Consider the following 21,378-nt stretch of genomic DNA (forward strand, 5'->3'; position numbering starts at 1 on the left):
TTAGTACCTTTATGGATCTTGAGAGAGGAAATGACATTGCTTCCTATGGAGGCCTCACTGAGCCATCGGATTTCGACTAAAATATCTTAATTTGTGTTCTGAAGATTAACGAAGGTCTTACGGGTGTGGAACGGCATGAGGGTGAGTAATTAATGACAGAATTTTCATTTTTGGGTGAACTAACCCTTTAACTTCTTAACCATCTGAATCAACCAGATGATCAACCAGATTTACCAGGAAAAATTTATGCTGGGTCAACAAAATATTTGCTATTATCCACCAGTCTGAACCAGTACCGACATTCATCCTGGTCTAAGACATTTTTTTTTAATTATTATTAATTATTATTTCTTTTTTTTCTGTATTTTTGATCAAATAAATGCAGCCTTGATATCTTACTGACCCTAAACGTTTGAACAGTAGTGGACACACAATTGGAGTTGCTCAATGCTATTTTTAATAGATTTTACTAATCTTTCCAGGCCTGGAAAACAACAACAACAACAACAACAACTCCCTGATATTTCCAGCTTTTTCCATAACTGTGCATATATCCTGAATATACTACAACACATTAAACACAGCGTCAACTCACTTTTTGAACAAATGTCGGTCCAGCATTACGCCATCTGTCGTGGATTTGAGAGTGACTTTCAACATGTCCATACATTCTTTCAGCCGTGGATCTCCCGTTCGAAGTCCAGTGGCCTTCAGTGCCTGAATGCACACATAAGAGATTTCCATGAGCACAAATAAGAGTTACAACCCATTTTCGATGGCATTACTTATTACTATCAATCAAAACACTCTTATCAGGGGGTTTTACTTCCTTTGTCAGTCCGGTTAGATAAAAAGCCTTGGTGTAATAAAACATGGCTCTGTGCCCCATTTAGAGGCACTGATAACAGTAACAACACATCAGTGACTGTACACACTGACCCGATCAGTCCCTTCTTCGGTCATACTATCACAAGGAACTAGTGACCTATTAGCAGGAGATGTAAACAAAACATGCTACAGCCTATAATATCTGACCTTGTGTATTTTAAAGGATTAGTTCACCCAAAAATGAAATTTCGGTCATTGAGTATTCACCCTTATGTCATCCCAAACCTGTGAGACCTTTGTTCATCTTCGAAACACAAATTAAGATATTTTTGATGAAATCCAAGGGTTTCTGATCCACACATAGGTAGCAACGTCATTGCACCTTTTGAAGTCCAGAAAGTTATTAAAGACATTGTTAAAATAGTCCATGTGACTAGAGTGGTTCAACTTTAATGTTATGAAGCAACAAGAATACTTTTTGTGTGCAAAAATCAAAACAACTTTATTTCTTCTCTCCCCTGTCAGTCTCCTACACTGTGGACGTAGTGAACGCAGAGCTTCCATGTCTACATCAAAATGCCGGCTCATTATTGGCCAGCTCCTGCGTGAGCATCATACGCATGCATCGTGCTGCTGACGTGTACAGCGTCGGCCAATCCTGAGTCGGCGTTCGGACGTAGACACGGAAGCTCTGCGCTCACTACATCAAGAGTGTAGGAGACTGACGGGAGAGAAGAAATAAAGTTGTTATTTTTGCACACAAAAAGTATTCTCGTCGCTTCATAACATTAAGGTTGAGGCAATATAGTCACATGGATTATTTTAACGATGTCTTTATTACCTTTCTGGACCTCAAAAGGTGCAATGACTTTGCTGCTCATGTGTGGTTCAGAAACCCTCAGATTTCATCAAAAATATCTTAATTTTTGTGTTCTGAAGATGAATGAAGGGCTTACGGGTTTGGAACGACATGAGGGTGAGTAATTAATGACAGAAATTTCATTTTTGGGTGAACTCACCCTTTAACATGAGTAAGGGGAACGCTGTCACTCACGGTAATGAATTTGTGAGCTGGGATCCTCTCCTGGCCTTCGGCAATACTGTAAAACAGCAGGTCCTCCAAGCTGGGCAGAATGCCAGCCTTCCTTCTCCTGGAACAAGAGAGAAAAGAGCATTGACACTGAGTGATCTGACCTTAATAAATAACTTTTACCATGACAGAAACTGCAGACACAGGATATGACATATTAGGTCAGCCAACATTAATGTGTTTAAATACACTATAAAATATAGTTAGTTGGGGTTAAATTCAGAGAAAAACCTATCACAGAGAAACAGAGCCATGCAACAAAGTTTAAAAGAAAAAGGAACCAGTCAGTGAAGAGTTAAAAAGTCAATGATATTATTTGATACAATTCCTGTGTCGACAGATTTCCTTTTAGAACAGGAAGTTGGGACAGGACATATACATATATTTTTTAAAAGCTGCAGTCCGTGATTTTTCCTCTTTGTCGCCATCTCTTGTTTGAAACCTGCAATTGCAATCATATGCGGAACAGTTATCTGTACGTGCGTTGTGCCTCGGCACAGCTCATCAGCGCGGATGAATCTAATGCTTGCTGTCAGTCACCGCACCGGTGGATACTGTACTTCAGAATCACAGATTCTACGTCTTGAAAGTATGACCAATATAAGGATTTTCACTGGAAAATATCATCTGAACAAGTAAGTAACATGTCTGCCACTTTTGTTCTGACCAATTGAGGTAAAAAGCATTACAATAAATCGCACTGCCAATGATGATTAAATCTAACGATCGCTTACGATCACGTCAAACCGTGCAAATTATTATTACTGTTACATTGTTCTCAAATTGTTAATGTTAACAACATCAGCATTGCGTGACTATGTGTATTTAGTGTGTATTAGCGTTACCAGTAGATTTCAATTTCTGTAGCCACTCCACAGTCCAAAGTCTTTTGCTTTTTGGCTACGAGTGAATCTCCAGTCACTGATGATTGTCATTTAGACCTTTCTGGATTACAATCCGCCATCAAAATGATAAGTTTAATTATTTCAGCTGCTGTGATAATAAATGATCCGCTACAAGCTGCATCCTCACGTGATAAAACCGACTAGCCTGGACGGGACTCCTTCCTTTCTGTTTACGGACGTGACGTAATGACGCACAGACAAACTCCTGCAAATTTCCCGCGGAAATCCACCAGGTCGCTCTTATTATAAAACATTATTACAAGCTTACTGTTGTGAATCGAGCTAAGATAATGAGAGTTTTGAACACTGGCTGGTTATGTACTTGCTCAAAAATTGATTTTGGATCATTTTTAACCAAAAAAAGTTACGGACTGCAGCTTTAAATAGCCAATATAAATTATTATTAATTATCAATAAAATGTCTATTTAGTGTTTCCATTAAAATATGACAACATGTACATTATTATTCTAGCCATGCTGATATCTACAAAGGTCATGTTACAGGTCTTCTGCAATGCAAACACACATGAGCATTGCACAATACAGGAGTGCAGACTCCCTTTTGCCAAGTTCTATTACGAGCCGACCTAACTTAGAGCTGTTAAGAGTCGTTGCATTATCACATTTAGATGGCTTTGAGTCTAATGGAGCTCTGTGTAAGCTGCTGTGGCACTGAGCCACAATATCCTTCACAACAGAGTCTGGACAGGACTGTATTTCCTACCAAAACATCCTCTCACAGAGCACCAACGGCCCTGCTTTCCCACTAAACCACTCACCATAAACACTTCCTGAACTACAACTGCCCTTTCCCAGACTTCATTTCCATTTGCTCTATTCATTTTCCTAGAGATTATGTTTCATTTGAATGCATTTATTTGAGTACACATCTAAAAGGTGTCATCATGGGAATGGTGCTGACAAAAAGGTGATTTTGATAGTTAGGGTTCATTTGTGAGGATTATGAAACAGAGAGAGGAAAGTTGTTGAGAAAGGATTGATATGGTTTGACTAGAAGTGAAAGACTTGAAGTGACAATTCAAATCATACTTACACACAAACAAACAGCAGGCAGAGCAATGAGGGAGAAAAAAAACATGCAGAATGAATGAGAAACATAAACAGATCAATCAAATCAATTGTGACAAACTTAAATTTTGATAAAATATATTAATCAAGAACCTTACATGATGTATAATGTTCTAAATTCAGTTGCTTTTGCTTCTTTTGAAAATAGAAGTTTAGGGTTAGTAAAGTTTTTTTTTTTTTTTTTCCAAGAAATTAATACTTCTATTCAAGGATGCATTAATTAACTAAAATTGACATTTATAAGACAAATTGTGCATTTTAAAATATATTAAAATAGAAACCATTATTTTAAATTGTAATAATACTTTACAATATTACTGTTTTTACTGTATTTTTGATCAAATAAATGTCATCTTGGTATAAAATCATTTAAAAAAACTATTTTACCGACCCCAAATGGTAGTGTCTTTGGCCTGACTTGTAATTGAGCATTATTAGGAATGTTTCAGGTTCAAAAAAGGCTGTTGATAAATTTGGCATAACATTTATTAACACAGAGAATCATTTCAACTCAAACCTCAGTTTATACGGGGCCGGGCATTAGATATACACTTTTTTGCAAGAAGGCCTAACCACAAGATATTAAAAATAAATAAATAATTTATGAATCGATACAGTAAAAGCACTAAAGCACTACTATGAATAATCCAGTAAAAAGCAGATAATTATAGCTATAAAGCTATCGTCTTTTTTAAGTGGTTGAACTTGTGGTTATGCTTTAATGATGAAGTTCCCTCCATGCTGACAGCACGTTATGATGATATTTTTCAGATATTTTTCCATGTATCATGCCAAAATACAGGGTTTATCGGTTTTACGTGGTCATAAAATTGAAACTAAAACAAAGTTATATAAACTTCCTCAGATACTATCACATCAGTCTCAAGTATTTGTCTTAGGTGTGGTAAGAATTGCAATGTTTACTGCCTGGCCCACAATGATAGATAAGCTGACACTATTTTCTATGGAAATCGACGTTTTGCCACAAAATGCATCTGAAACATTCCTGTAAGAGAACAATAACTGCATAAAAAGAGAATTTTGTAAAAGATAATGCAGAAAAATAGACTAAAAACACAAGCTGCACACAGGAAAATCTGACAATGTAACGCACGAACAGCTCAACGTGTCATTATGCAACAACCACAATTTTCTGTTTTTCAAATTAAATTGGTTAAGCTAGTATAAATTATGCAGGATACAGACAAAGAGCTGAAAAAACAACTTAGATTTCATTTGAAGTGAGGTCACTTGAAGTATACTCAACCTGCGTTATGTGATACAAAATCAATTGTGTAATTATGAGAATTAGGGTATCAGCTTGCAGCTGAAACAGTAGGTTTGTAGTTGTCTAACGAAAGCAAAAGATCTAAAAAAGGGAAATGGGTGAATCATCAGTGCTGGACCTTTGGGATCTAATTAGCATCAAAGGTCTTTGGTGATACAAAACAGCATTCTCCTCTCCTTTCTTTCATCGCTTGTCTCTCCGTCTCTGCAGTATATAACTGACCCTACATGGGATTCCAGGGATTCTCAGAGCGCCTGATAGCTCATCGCCCTCCTGCAGACTTAATAAAACAAACATTACGCGCCTATTCACATACCCCTGACGGCTCAGAGAAGACAAGCCCAGCACGTAACCAAAAACCACAGGCCGTGCAAAGACCGCGACCTGACAGCAGGGATCTTGGGTTTTATTCAATATTACGATTACAGCTCAGATTCTTGTGAAAAGTGTCACCCCACACAAAATAAATATTTGAATGTCCATTTTAATAATCACAAATTTAAATATATTAAATCAAAATGAAAGTAATTAATTACTAAATTATGATATTCATAATCTTTATTCAAATAAAATTCTAAAACTCTTAACACTGCCAAATCAGGATGTGGGCTGCACTGATAAATAACCTGCAATAATTTGTTTAACCAATGCAATCGGTTCAAAATATTTATTTAACAAACAACCAACTATGAGAGCTAAATTGATGGTTTTATCATTTACGGTCATTTGTACTAGAACATGTAAACCAATGGCATCATCTGTTAACTCTTTCCGCACCAAAAAGTTGCCAGGCAACTGCAGCATTTTTGATCATTTTCACAAAAATTCTGAACACTTTCAGAAGATGCATAATATCGACCCCTACCATATTAAAACATGGATTGCTGGAAAATTCTGTCAATGGTGTTGAAAGAGTTAAAGAAGATCAGAAAATATGAAGCATACAGCATAGAAAAAAATCACAGTGTGGAACCATTTTATCCAAGAAGACTAAAAAGTTTGACACAAATTGTTGTAAACAAACTTTCGCAAGCCTACACTATACATTTCCTCCACATTTCAAGGGAGATGAGATCACACAATTCATATGCAGGATGATCACAAATATCACATTGCCCTTTTTTGAAAACACACACAACACCTTTAGCCTTTGTCATGTCTGTTTAGTGAGGTCTGATTTAAAGGGTTGGTTCACCCAAAAATGAAAATTCTGTCAGTAATTACTCACCCTCAAGTCGTTCCACACCCGTAAGACCTTCATTCATCTTCAGAACACAAATTAAGATATTTTTCATAAAATCCGATGGCTCATTGAGGCTTGCATTGACAGCAAGATAATTTACACTTTCAGATACCCAGAAAGCTACTAAAGACATATTTAAAACAGTTCATGTGACTACAGTGGTTCTACCTTAATGTTATGAAGCGACGAGAATACTTTTTGTGCACCAAAAAACAAAATAACGACTTTATTCAACAATATCTAGTGAAGGGCGATTTCAAAACACTGCTTCATGAAGCTTTACGAATCTTTTGTTTCAAATCAGTGGTTCGGATTGCGTATCAAACTGCCAAAGTCACGTGATTACAATAAACGAGGCTTCGTTACTTCATAAGTGTTTCGAAATTTCAATGGTTCACCACTGGGGGGCGTGACTTTGGCAGTTTGATACACACTCCGAACCACTGATTCGAAACAAAAGATTTGTAAAGCTTCGAAGCTTCATGAAGCAGTGTTTTGAAATCGCCCTTCATTAGAGACTGTTGAATAAAATCGTTTACTTTTTGTGCACCAAAAAGACATTTTTTTTTCGTTGCTTCATAACATTAAGGTTGAACCACTGTAGTCACATGAACTGTTTTAATTATGTCTTTAGTAGCTTTCTGGGCAAAATTTGTCTTGCTGGCAATGCAGGCCTCACTGAGCCATCAGATTTTATGAAAAATATCTTAATTTGTGTTCCGAAGATGAACGAAGGTCTTATGGGTTTGGAGTGACATGAGGCAATCATTCACAAGGAAAAAGGACAAATGCATTAGATAACTGACCTTGCATTGGTCACATTTATGCCAAAACATACAGGAGAGGAAGTATATCCCCAGAATGAGGCAATGTGAAACTGACAATATGTATTCAACTATCTGGAACTTCCTGTTTATCTTCATTGCACCAGTGGTCACATGGCAGTCAATTGCTTACATCACATACTGCGCAAGTTTATTGGTCTAAACGGCCTGACCATCATTAAAGAAGACTGTGACTTAGTGTGTTAAGCTTCATGGTGGTATTAATGGACACTTGATCTGTCAAAACATAGATGGAGTAGATCGAGTCCATCAACACCCCCAAAGCTTGACAGTCCTATACCTCTTCATGGGTCAGCATTTCATTCGATAACGTTAGGCAGTTTCGATTTATTTGATGATAACGTTGATTTGAACATTTGATAACAATATTTTACATGTGCACAAGCATTGCTTCTATCGCTTGTTTCTGCTGCTTATTCACTTGTAACAGTCTTCTTCACGTCACACCTTATAACAGTTAAAACACGGATTGCAGGAAAATTCCATCAATGGCTGGGAAGCCCTGTGTCATAAATGACAGAAAATTCTGTCAATGGCGGCAAAAGAATTAAAGAAGATCATAAAATATGAAGCGTACAGCAAAAACACACAGGAGAGGAAGTATATCCCCAGAGATGAGGCAATGCGAAACTGAAAATATGTATTTATTTTCTATCTAGAAATTCCCCTTTTTTCTTCATTGCACTAGTGGTCACATGACAGTTACGCCACATTGCGCTAAATTTAACAGCTGTTTATTGGTCTAAATAGCCTGATCCTCATTAAAAAAAGACTATGACCCTCAGAGTGTGTTAAACATGGTGGTATTAATGGACACCTGATGCTATTTATGGCTTATGTTCTTCCTGTCTGTGAACTTGTACAGGGAAGGCCGATACTTCAATCAACAGAGTTCCCTTCTGGTCCTCGATCCTCGAAAGATTCTGCAACAGGAGGTCTTGACTTCAATGCATCACAAAGGATACACTGTATATGAACTGATAATGAATTTTGGAAAAAAAAAAAAAAAAAAAAAAAAAAAAAAAATTTCTTTACAAGTAAATGCTCAGTAATACTAATAATAAAATGCCAAATGAAAATTGGATGATACAAATAAATAAGAATTGTTACTTTTATGTTATGTTCAATAAGCAGTATGAAGGCTAATATTAAAAAAAAAAAAACAGTGGTTTCTTTTTCAGGAAAAGAGGATGCACTGACACGTTTCCTTTAAAGTAATTTGGAAGTGAAAAATTTAAACCTTCTGGATTGTGCACATGCACACAATGACAAATCCAGCCCCATTATCTAGATGAGTAGCATACTACTGGTAGTTATACTGTCCTCAAGAGAGCCATTAGACATCCATCCAACCCTGCTGTACATACAGGAAGCGAGAACAATACTGTCATCAATTAGTCAATCCATTAAGAATTTTTTCTTCCACAGGCCTTGAAACTTTTCAATTTGGAATGAGTTATACTAAGCCCTGGTTACTAGAGCATAATTTTGTTACAAAACAACATCCTTAAAAATACAGTAGTCAACATCTGAAGTGGATCAAAACCTTTCATCAAAGTTGTCCTTGAGACGTGATGCAATAACTACAATAACGGAAATAATACAAATAGGCAAACTGCAGAATTTACAGATACAAGTTGACATGGAAAAAAAGAAATTAAGATAATAATGAGCGCCTCCTCTGCCATGTTGCCATTATATAATACAGTTGTCATGCCAACTCACAACGCTTGCCCCGCCTCCAAGTTCTTCTGATTGGTCCACTGTTTTGGAACTGACATTGATGAGCGGCGCTGCGTGTAAAAGTTGAAATTCTTTTAACTTGACACGGTGTCTTAAAAACACGGCACTCATGTGTGTAACGGTCATGCACGTCCATCTAGCACGTGTTTACATAGAAAAACAATGGGAAAGTAGCGCATTGGAATAGAAAAATGCGTTCTGTGTGAACGGCCACTTATGACGCTTTTCCACTGCATGGGACGGCTCGGGACGGCTCAGTACGGCTCACTTAAATAGTACCACCTCGTACCGATACTAAATGTGATGTGTAAACACTGCAAATCAATGATTGGTCAGAAAGAATCGTCACTACCAGCATCACTGGATTTGAAACACGAGACACCAAACCCGCTAGAAAAGTGGAAAAGCGCCATTAGTTCTTTTTTGATCCACCTCAAATGTTGACTACTGTAGTTTACTGACTACCACCGACAGATGTAACCTATAAAACTGCTGTCTAAATTATGTTCAGCTGACAGCTCCCAGTGAAGATTGTGATGAACCTGTTGCATTAGCCACGGTGTACAATGGCCAGTCTTGGCTCAGGGTTAAGTGTTTGTTTTTCAGAGTGCATGGGGCAGGTGGGGGATATGGATAGGACAGACTGTGTTCTACAATTACTGGTGCTGACACAGTGGTATTTTGGACTAAACCATGTGCCAAATGGAAATATGTATTCTGGATACAGGTACTGTAAGTGAGGTGAGAACTTAGCACTGAGATTTTAAGAATACTGAGTCATTTTCAAAAGATTTAATGTAACTTAACACTGTAAAACTTTTGTAAAACTGGGTGATATATACCTAATATTCACTAAATATCTATTTCACAATGATTTAGGTAGCAATAGAAAATAAGGTAACACTTTACTTGAAGGGGTGTGCATAAGACTGACATGACACCTTCATAATCTATATAATCCTTCTTCATAAAATCTATATAATATGAAGGAGGTTTTATGAATGTTTATGACAACTGTCATTAAGTGTCATTCGCTCAATTATGTCATTTTTAATGCAAAGATGACATTGTTTGAGATGCCTGAGTTATGACAACTTGACATAAACCAATACATCGTAACCTGTCAGTGTCTTTGTCATGACAACTTGACATCATTTAGCTTTATGGGTTAACATTACATTAAACTGTCATGTGGTTGGTTTTGACATTGGCTGTTATAATAGTGTCATGAATATGTATCTTGAGCTCAAGTACAGTGGTACAAATTGAACTTGTCATTAAAATGTCATTAAGTGACAATACTCTGACAAATAATTTTATAACAGCGTCATGACTATTTTTCATTTAATGTTTTTTTTTTTTTTTAAGTTTCCTCCAACAGAAGGTCAGATAATAGACAATTTCAAATTTCGTAAAAAAGATGACACTGTTATAAAATAATGGTAACACTTTATTTTAGGGTCTTTTAACTAGTTGCTTATTACTATTAGCATTCATATGGCTAAAATATTGGCTATTTATTAGTACTTATAAAGCACATATTAATGCCTTATTCTGCATGACCATATTTTACATTCTTAATCCTACCCAATACCTAAACTTAACAATTAACTATAATAAGCAGTAAATTAAGAGTTTATTGAGGGAAAAGTCATAGTTAATCGTTTATATATGTGTTCCCTATACTAAAGTGTTACCAAAATAATGTAATGTAATGTTAACCCATAAAGCTAAATAGTTTTTTAAGTTTGATAATTAATCTGCTATGTCATGTTTATGACAGGTTATGATGTTTTGCTAATGTCAAGTTGTCATGACAAAGACACTGACAGGTTATGATGTGTTGGTTTATGTCAAGTTGTCGTAACAAAGACATCTCAAACAATGTCATCTTTGCATTAAAAATGACATAATTGAGCGAATGACACTTAACGACAGTTGTCATAAACATTCATAAAACCTCCTTCATATTCATGACACGTGTCATGTCAAGATTATGAAGGTGTCATGTCAGTCTTATGCACACCCCTTCAAGTAAAGTGTTACCGAAAATAATGCAACATTATGAATATTTTAAAGAGCCTTTTATTTGGTCATTCAATTTCCTAAAGACTGTCATTAGACCACTTCTACAATCTTTCCTTGTCTCAAAACGTATGAGTATGAGAGCACTGAGACAAGGATGTTTTATTAGCATCTCAGTAACAAAAACAGAGTTGAAAAGTCTGGTTCATGTCCTTGAATAAATTTAAACTGTCAGTTTAAGTGAATCAGTTGAAAAGATCCATTTCACCCTGAATCAAAAGTGTTTGGCATTTTTCATAAATTAAAATATATGTAGTTAAATATTACTGTTAATTACTATGAATCGATATATTGGTGCAAATAAAAGAAAATGACCCAACATCATTATTCATTATGTTCATTTAATGACAGGATTGAGAGAACATGACTTAAATTATTTTATTTTTATTTTTTCAATTTACTTGCATTAAAAATGTTAATGTACTTGGCTGGATGGCTAAATTACGGTTCCTCTCACCGGAAATAAAATGTATAGACAAAATAAATAAATAAATAAATAAATAAATAAATATCACAATATATACGGAATAACATCCAAAGGCTACAAAATAGTGAGCCTTTTTAGCAACACAACCAATCATTACTCCAGTCTTCAGTGTCACATGATCCTTCAAAAATCATTCTAGCATGCCAATTTATCAAGAAACATTTCTTCTTATTATTATCAAAGTTGTGCTGCTTAATATTTTGTAGAAACCATGATACTTTTTTTTTTAAGGATTTTTTGATATATATAAAGTTTAAAAGAACAGCATGTGACTTTAATGTCACTTTTTATCAATATAATGGGCCCTATAATACACCCGGCGCAATGCGAAGCAAGGCGCAGCGCAAGTGTGTTTGCTAGTTTGCGTCCGGCGCCGTTCGCGTTTTCCCGTTCAGCGCCACGTCCTTAAATTAGTAAATGCATTTGCGCCAGTTAGTGCGCCCATGGGCGTGCTGGTCTAAAAAAGAGGTGTGTTCAGGCGCATTGCCGGCGCATTGCTATTTTAAGGAGCTGAAAATAGACTGTGCCATAGACCAACTCAAACCTGGTCTAAAGTCTAAAGTCAATGGCGCAATATTTTGTTGTTAGAGCGCGTTGGTAGAAACTGCACCTCTGGGCGCGTCCACAGTGCGCATTGACTTTGCTTATTACACACAGGGATGCGCATCACACAAACATGCCAAATATTAAAAACAAAAGGATTACAGTGTAAAAGAATATTATTGTGTAGGCTACATAAATATAAAAATATAATGATGAATAGTCATTGCGTGTATTAGAATTAGGCTACCTATTTTCAATTCAGCCTATTACTACTTATAATGATGAACGAAATTGGCTAATTAATTGAACAATCGTGCCAATACACACACATATATATTAACTGACTCATCGCGTGTACGCCATGTAAATAGCAATCCGCCATGGCGCGAGCGCATCTCGCTCTTAAAGGGAATGGGAGATGACTCTCTGATTGGTTTATTGAACGTTACGCCCATTACTCATTAAGAGAATAGGGACAACCCATTTCAAAAATGCGCCCCGGTGCACGGACCGTTTTTCCGTCGTTAAAATAGCAAAAGTGGATTTGGACACACCCTGAGTGCACCTGCGCCGTGCGCTTTACACTTTGCGTTTAGATCGTTAAAATAGGGCCCAATGTGTCCTTGCTGAATAAAAGTATTAATTTCTTTAAAAAATAAAAATCTTACTGACCCAAAACTTCTGAAGATCAGTGTACATTGCTCAACCTTACAACAATGTATACAATTAAAAGTAATTGGCTTAGGGGGTAATTGTTTTTGCCCCACCATTATCATTTAAAAAATTACTTGAAAATGATTCCAATGTTATGGTGCTGTACCAACTTAGTGCCATGTAAAGCTCTCTAGAGGATTGTGGAAACTTCTGTTGCACCTCTGTGGGGCCCTTGGGGTTGAGAAAGCATGCACCTCTGCACCACGTGCAATTCAGAAGAACATTCACTGCGGGTTTCAGGTGTCAGATAACTTTTCTGCCTGACAGACAGAGAGAGAGAGCTGGCAGATCAACCTCTCAGATAAAAGGTTTAATTGTAGGTGCCATTTCTTCATGTTCATTCACCTTATGAGCAGCAAATACCAGCAATTTGTAGACAGACTTTTGTGGTTGAGGGATTAGATTGACATGCCAGACAACCAGTTACTACTAATGTTCAGCAATACTGGAAAACTGAAAGTAACAGTCACACACACACAATCCCTGTGTGCCAAACTACCAAAAAAGATGCCTTCAGAGGGCACTAAAGTGATTATAGTCAACAGATTTTTTTTGAAAAAATAAAATTGTATACATTTTAACCAGAAATGCTCATGAACTAGCTATCTTCTTCTTCTCTATTTCAATTCCAGCAGTGTAGACACTGCTAAGCGTATTACTGCCCTCCTCAGGTCAAAGTTTTGAACTAATTTTTATATGCAATATGCTAGTTCAATTAGTATATAACAATTAGTTCAAACTTTGAACTGTGGAGGGCAGTAATACGCTTAGCAGCATCTACACTGCTGGAATTCTAATAGAGAAGAAGAAGAGAGCTAGTTCAAGATGAGCATTTATGGTTAAAACTATATAATTTTCAATTTTTTTTCAGAAAATGAGCGATGGTTTCACTAGATAAGACCCTTATTTCTCATCTGGGATTGTGTAGAACAATTTGAAGCTGCAGTGAAACTAATTTTGACCTTCAACTATTTGGTGCCCATTGAAGTATACTATATGGAAAAAAATCCTGGAATGTTTTCATCAAAAACTTTAATTTCTTTTCGACTGAAGAAAGAAAGACATGGACATCTTGGATGCCATGGGGGTGAGTAAATTATCAGGAAAAGTTTATTTAAAGGTGGACTAATCCTTTAATTATCATACATAGAGAATTTTAATTATTTCAATTGCATGTTAAAAGCCATTCACATAACACCCTAGAAACTGCAACAAGTTGAAAAGGACACAGAACAACTGTGCAAATCGAATAGCAACATCCTGGCAGCTAATCAAGGACCTCTCCCATTTTCTGTATGTTAAAAACTAATTTTCCTTAGCGTTCATCTAGTATCATTGCTAACAATGATAAAAATCAGATCAAAATTCTCTGCAGATGCTTTGGGGCCAGATGGAGCCATGTTTGACAGCTTTTAGCAATATCTTCACTGGTTTGGAAAACAAGTTCCCTGGCAGACAAGGACAAGAGCTCAGTCAATTTTTCACACTCTGTCGCCTTGGACACAATTATCTGAACCGTCGGAGAGAGCTCAAGCGCACCTATTTAACTCGTTAGACAGGAGGTTAGTTGTCAGCGGTGAATCAAAAGTCCATGGGTGGCTTTCCAACAACAAATTATCATGACTCAACAAGACACAGAGTTTCAGATAAATGCTTGATAAAAGGCAGTGGTGTAGTCTATGTGATACACAGTTATACGCCATATACCGACTAGGAAAGTTCAAGGATTTCCGTATACCCACTTAAAAAAAGCAAAAGGACACGTAACATCCAATAAATCACAATAAGCTTTGTGGTTTGTTGCTTTTGACATGAAACAAAGTCTCATATTTCAAATTCTGCCCATTTTACTTCAAAAACAAATACCGCTTTGGTGCTCTTTAATGTGTCGTGACAGATCGCTGTAGTTCAAGAGAAGCGGCAACGTAAAGCGCACATGAACTGCATCCTCTCCTCCGTTTTAATACCAGTTACAGCATGAAATAAAGATGAATGAACGTCTCAAGGTATGTTAAAAGATAGCACAACTTAACGAAATCCGTATCATGTCTCGTGTAATCGCTTAATCGGTGTTTCAACCGCGGAAAGACGTTAATAACAGCTAGTAAACAACAGCTAGTAAACAGCTAGCCGATTTCAAAACACTGCTTCAGGAAGCATCGGAGCACAGATGAATCAGTGTATCGAATCTGCTGTTCGGAGCGCCAAAGTCATGTGATTTCAGCCATTTGGTAGTTTGACACACGATCTGAATCATGATTCGACACACTGATTCATTTATGCTCCGATGCTTCATGAAGCAGTGTTTTGAAATCGTCCATCACTAAATAAGTCGTTATTTTGTTTGTTTTTTGGCGCTCCAAAAATATTCTCGTCGCTTTATAATATTAATATTGAACCACTGTACCTGCATGAACCGATTTAAATATGTTTTTAGTACCTTTATGGATCTTGAGAGAGGAAGTGTCATTGCTCCCTATGGAGGCCTCACGGAGCCGTCGGATTTCAACTAAAATATCTTAATTTGTGTTCCGGTGTGGAACGACATGAGGGTAAGTAATAAATGACAGAATTTTCATTTTTGGGTGAACTAACCCTTTAACCTTCAATATTAATGTAGTACCAACTGATTCCCATGTATATTTTGAGAGATTTTTTTTTCTTGAGAAAATTTGCCATGTACTGTACCTGATATAGTATATTCAAAATAACTGATATCGAATCGAATTGCAAGTTAGTGAATTGAAATGCATAACTATGATGACAGATTGGCAAGAAATGGTGCAAAACAGAAAACAAAGTCCAAACAGGTATTGTGACATGCCAATAAGCCTCATCTTTCCATTACTGTACTCTAAAAAATGCTGAGTTAAAAACAACCCAAGTCGGGTTGAAAATGGACAAACCCAGCAGTTAGGGTTAAATGTTTGCCCAACTTGCTGGGTAGTTTTATTTAACCCAACTATTGTTAAAAAATTACTATATAGCTGGCTTAAAATGAACCAAAAATTAATAATAGTTGTAATAATAGTTGCAACTTGCACTCTTAAATGTGCAATGAAACTTGACAGCTGAAAAAAAACCTATGCTCCAGGGATCATATTCATATAACATCTAAGGCTAAATGTAGATCTTAACTGGCTGAGTTAGATGTGATTGATACTACTAAACAGTAGAAAATCAGTCTAGTCTCTCCAGCTGTAAATGTCATTGGCTGTTAAAGTCTTGTGTTGCTTGTAATATACTGACATGTTGATAACACACACATAGGCAGTCTTTTGGAATGCTCTCAATTACATGTAGTAGCCTAGATCAGATGGATACAATATGCATTAGTAAGTGTGGCGGTGCTTATGGGGTGTCGCTCTTGGAAGAGTGCACATGAGGCTGGGAGGGGGAAAAAAAAAAAAAAAAAAAATTAACAGTATACTCACTATAAAAAACTACACTACACCACTGATAAAAGGTGTACTTTAGTGATCAAGAACACAGATGGCATTAAATTGTACTTTTGGCACATAGACCATATGTTTGGCACTGCAATAATCCATCCTTTCGTTATTTTCAGGACACAGACTCAAAAGATATAACCCCTCGTTCCCTCTGATATTTTCACTGACACCATGTTCAGTTATTTCAACCTCCTAGAGAGAGATGACCTGTGTCGTGCTGAAGGAGCTGTGCATCATGTTACACACACAGAGAGAAAAACAAAACATTGTGGCTGATGAGACCGCGTTTTTTTTACAGTCTGTTCAGGGGACAGGCAGCTAGCGGATAGTGAGGAGATGTTTGCTGTATTTGACAAAAAAATGTTTTGGCCTAAAAACGCGTGACATCGCTTAGAGCACCTTTAAACAATGGTCCATCTGAGCAACTGCACCGATTACTTAAACAATCCAAAGGCTGATTAGCAAAAAACAAAAGGTAACATATTCTAACAGTTACAAGAACTGCAAAAGTGAATGCTTTTCAAGAGTCATGATGGAACATTACAACTACAAAAGTGGAATAAAAAAAATAAAAAAATCAGCTAACTGCCTTATGATTGTGTGAATTAGAATGAAACAAGGAAGATGACCAGATTGTTTCGAGACACAAAAAAAAACCTCAAGGAAAGAATTGAAATCTAATACAAGAGTAGAAGGCCATCCATACATACATAATTCTACAAGAGCCAAACTAATAGAGGTGGAGAGTAGAAAGGCCTTCTGGGATCCCCAAGAGATTCCACAGATCAATAAGCAAAACGTGTCCTGACCTTCAGAAGGTCCTTGATGGAAAATAGGGATGTGCAGTAGTATGAAAAATAATCATCTCAATAGTATATACCGTACCATAATGTATATATACAATGTATGTTGTTTGTATATTAAATAACCATGTGGTAATGCATATTTCTGCATAATTCAATGAACTAAATACTTTACAAATGTAAGGAACTTCATTTTTTGATGATGATTATTATTACTATTATTTGATTATTTTCTATTTTTATTTGGAACTTAGAGGCAAATAAAAAGATATTATTCATAACAAATGAATAGCAAAAACATCTTCATATTGCCAATTTATGTAACATCAGAACTAAAAACAAAAGATTGAAAACAGCTAAACTAAATTCTGATTGGATGAACCACACTGGTCGATCAATGTTGTAGCTATTAAAGAAAACTTATTTAGATTAGTAAATATGTTTAATTATAATATTGTTTGTTAATTTCAGTTTAAAGGTGCCCTAGAATTAAATATTGAATTTATATTGGCATAGTTGAATAACAAGAGTTCAGTACATGGAAAAGACATACACTGAGTTTCAAACTCCATTGTTTCCTCCTTCTTATATAAATCTAATTTGTTTAAATGACCTCCGAAGAACAGGCGAATCTCAACATAACACTGACTGTTACGTAACAGTCGGGGTGTACGCCCCCAATATTTGCATATGCCAGCCCATGATCAAGCCATTAGACAAGGGCAGAACGTCTGGATGTGCACAGCTGAATCATCAGACTAGGTAAGCAAGCAAGGACAATAGCAAAAAATGGCAGATGGAGCAATAATAACTGACATGATCCATGATAACATGATATTTTTAGTGATATTTATGAGTTGTCTTTCTAAATGTTTCGTTAGCATGTTGCTAATGTACTGTTAAATGTGGTTAAAGTTACCATCGTTTATTACTGTATTCACGGAGAAAAGAGAGTCGTCGCTATTTTCATTTTCAAACACTTGCAGTCTGTATAATTCATAAACAACTTCATTCTTTATAAATCTCTCCAACAGTGTGTAATGTTAGCTTTAGCCACGAAGCACTATCAAACTTATTCAGAATCAAATGTAAACATCCAAATAAATACTATACTTACATGATCCGATGTATGCAAGCAGCGTGCATGACAAACATCTTGTAAAGATCCATTTTGAGGGTTATATTAGCTGTGTAAACTGTGTTTATGCTGTTCAAGGCAAGTGCGAGCTCCGGGGGAGGGGGAGCACGAGAATTAAAGGGGCCGCAACCTATATATCGGTGCATAGTTAATGATGCCCCAAAATAGGCAGTTAAAAAAATGAATTAAAAAAAAATCTATGGGGTATTTTGAGCTGAAACTTCACAGACACATTCAGGGGACACCTTAGACTTATATTACATCTTTTAAAAAGAAGTTCTAGGGCACCTTTAATTGATAATCAATGTATCATAATGTAATAAGAAACATTTTAAGAATGTCTGGTGAGGAACTGATGTGCTTATATTCAATATTTTTATGTGTTTATAAACTTTTCTCAGGAGCACATGAGCTCCTTGGGAAAAAAGTGAGCGGCAAGCCCTGTATTAAAGTAGAGTGCAGCTCTACAACAAATATTCATCACAGTTTTTCCATTATAACTTGTTAATCTTGTTGTCAAGGCAACAGCAGTAGCTCTGGGAGTCTGTGAGAGCATGTGTCTGGTGTCTGTGATCAGCTTCAGGAACCACCCAGAACATTACCAGCAGACTCCTGAAATTTCCATTCACCTATCCTTGCCTTTTTTAAACACTATGAATACACAGAATATCCCCATGACAACAAAACAGTCAATATCTAATTTCCAAAGGAATGCAGAATTGATTGCTTCAAACTGGACATGCCAGCTCTCAGCTTCTGGCTGTACGTATCAAGCCAATTAATGAGATGAGTAAACACTGCAAGTCCATGCATGCGTAAGGGCCAGTTTGAGATAAAACTGTTCTGGATGGATGGATGGATGGATGGATGGACAGCTTTCTTGATATTGCCTCATATCGGTCGACAGCTACACCATATTCAAGCAATTACAACCTTACAGCACTTTTAACTGTGTAATAATCTGCTGTAATGCAACATGTTACCCATTAGTCCAAATTCAACAGGATTATGCTGTACAGCAACTCATTTATGCCAGCTGAACCAATGCCCAGTTTTTTACTAACAGAGTAGGTAAGGAGGGTGGAAATTTTAACAAATTTTGCAGAAAATCACCATTAATTTTACACTTTGTCTGTAAAACAGCAGTCGTCTTGCTCTTACGTGAGACAGAATAGCATTAAAGAGAGGATGATCAAGCTCTCGATTAAAGTCTCTCTGCAGGGACAGCACAAGCCTTCTGCGTCATCTTATAAATAATCCATATGGACAGACAAGCGATGAGTCACGCACACTGTGTGAACCACAGGCAAACAGAAGAGCATGAGGAAAAGATTGATTATACTGCCAGCGATACGTTCATCTATGGATAATAACAAGTTTGGTTATAAGAGAAAAATGCTCCACTGAAAAGATCTGTAGCAGATCTCCCCACACACTCACTGCCTGTTTGTGGAAGTGCATTATTGACATTCCACTGCTGCCATATGTGTGCTGTCATAAAGTAGCAGCTGATAAGAGCCGCTGACACTCCCTCTCCAACTTCCACAAAGTAAACATTAGTAGAGGTTTTATTATGATTAATTCAAGTGATTTTGAAGTAATTAAAAAAAAAAACTGATTCATTCACTAAATTATTCTGTGGCCTGTTGTCACATTGTCACTTTGTTATGGCAGCTGGTGGCAACAAGTCTTTCTGTTTTGAATGAGTCACTTAACTAATATGTTGAAAACGCTGAGGAATTCCGACCAAAACAATAAGTCTTATTATGCATAAATTCATTTTTATTTGACTACAAATCTACTTAAGACTCCAGAGAAAGAGAGAGCAATCAAGCATTATAAGCCCAGAATGACTTTCATCAAACTATAAAAGAGCAGTGGCTAATAAATTAATATGTCAGTCAAATAAACACATTCATAACTGTTACACCCATTGTACCTTTTGTTTTTGTGAAGGACTAAAGGTCTAGTAACACGATAATTAGGGCTGGGTTGACATTATCAATTAACCGTTTTTAATCAATCTTTATTTTGACGAACAAATATCGATACTTGATCTCCAAATCAATCTTTTAGTCTTCAAATCAATCTTTTTTGATGGATCTTCCATCCAGTTATCATGATTTTCATTCACAAAATTCGTTTAGTTTTAGTTAACTAAAAATCCCAACTTTGGTTCACGAATGAGTTGTTCCGATTCATTCATATTCTTTGACAAACAAAGTGCCCCAGTTCATTCAAATGGTTCACGAACAAGATGTTTTCGGTTATTTGAAACACACGACTTTCTTTTTTTTTTTTTTTTTTTAGACGAATCAAACTTTTTAATCTTTAAACGAAATTGCTCCGGCCATTCGTTCATAAACCAGCGACTTCATTTAAAGGGATAGTTCCCTTTAAATTTGATTTACTCACCCTCAAGCCATCCTAGGCGTATATTAGGGCTGCAACAACTATTCGATAAAATCGATAATAATCGATAATGAAAATCATCAACAACGATTCCCATTATTGATTAGTTGGCTCCGCCCACCGTGCACGGAAGACTTCCGTCAGTCGCATCAAATTACAGCACTGAATAATGCATTTCTATGGACCAAAACGCATCTAAAAATAGTGAAGGAGCTGCTGCGGGAAAGGTACGTGATCAAAGCTGATCAAAACATGAGAATTATTTATTTTAAACTTCAAGCTAATGCATTAGTGTAATGGTTTGCCCTGTCAGGCGCTTTGACAGATGCATGTGCGTCCTCAGCGCAAAACGTTCATTCTACGGCTATATCCTTATCTGAAAATGTTACAAATTCACGCAAGCATTTACATTTTGCATAAAGGCTCGTCCTTACAGTCTGCGTTAAACTTCAAACTTTACTGAATTAGCGGCGACGCTCGCACCCGTGCCAGAAAGACGGAACTCGGGAGAGAGGGAGACAATTAATATTCAGCGCAAAAATATTCATTTTGCTGAAATATCTGTTTAAAGATAAAAGTAGATTTAAAAGTCAACATGTCATTCAAGTATTTTATGAGAGTAATAACTGTAAAGGGATAACAACATGTAATTGAATATAAATGTAGGATGTTTCTTATAGCCTATTTACAAGGTAAAGAAATGACAGTAAGAG

The 21,378-nt window shown here is 36.4% G+C and overlaps 1 protein-coding gene across 3 annotated transcripts in view; it reads right to left on the bottom strand.

Annotated features, from left to right (window-relative positions):
* The window catches only part of glsb (glutaminase b), a 56,830-nt gene that overhangs the window by 32,168 nt on the left and 3,284 nt on the right, over positions 1-21,378 (bottom strand). For 2 of the 3 annotated variants that reach the window (XM_048194374.1, XM_048194376.1), the window contains exons 2-3: positions 1,883-1,979; positions 596-717 (exon numbers count right to left, since the gene is read on the bottom strand). In XM_048194374.1, coding sequence (XP_048050331.1) covers positions 596-717; positions 1,883-1,979 — 219 coding nt within the window. The remainder of the gene's footprint in view (positions 1-595; positions 718-1,882; positions 1,980-21,378) is intronic. The other variant, XM_048194375.1, reaches the window with a different exon arrangement.

The sequence above is a fragment of the Megalobrama amblycephala genome, linkage group LG6, assembly GCF_018812025.1.
Source record: "Megalobrama amblycephala isolate DHTTF-2021 linkage group LG6, ASM1881202v1, whole genome shotgun sequence".
NCBI lineage: Eukaryota > Metazoa > Chordata > Actinopteri > Cypriniformes > Xenocyprididae > Megalobrama > Megalobrama amblycephala.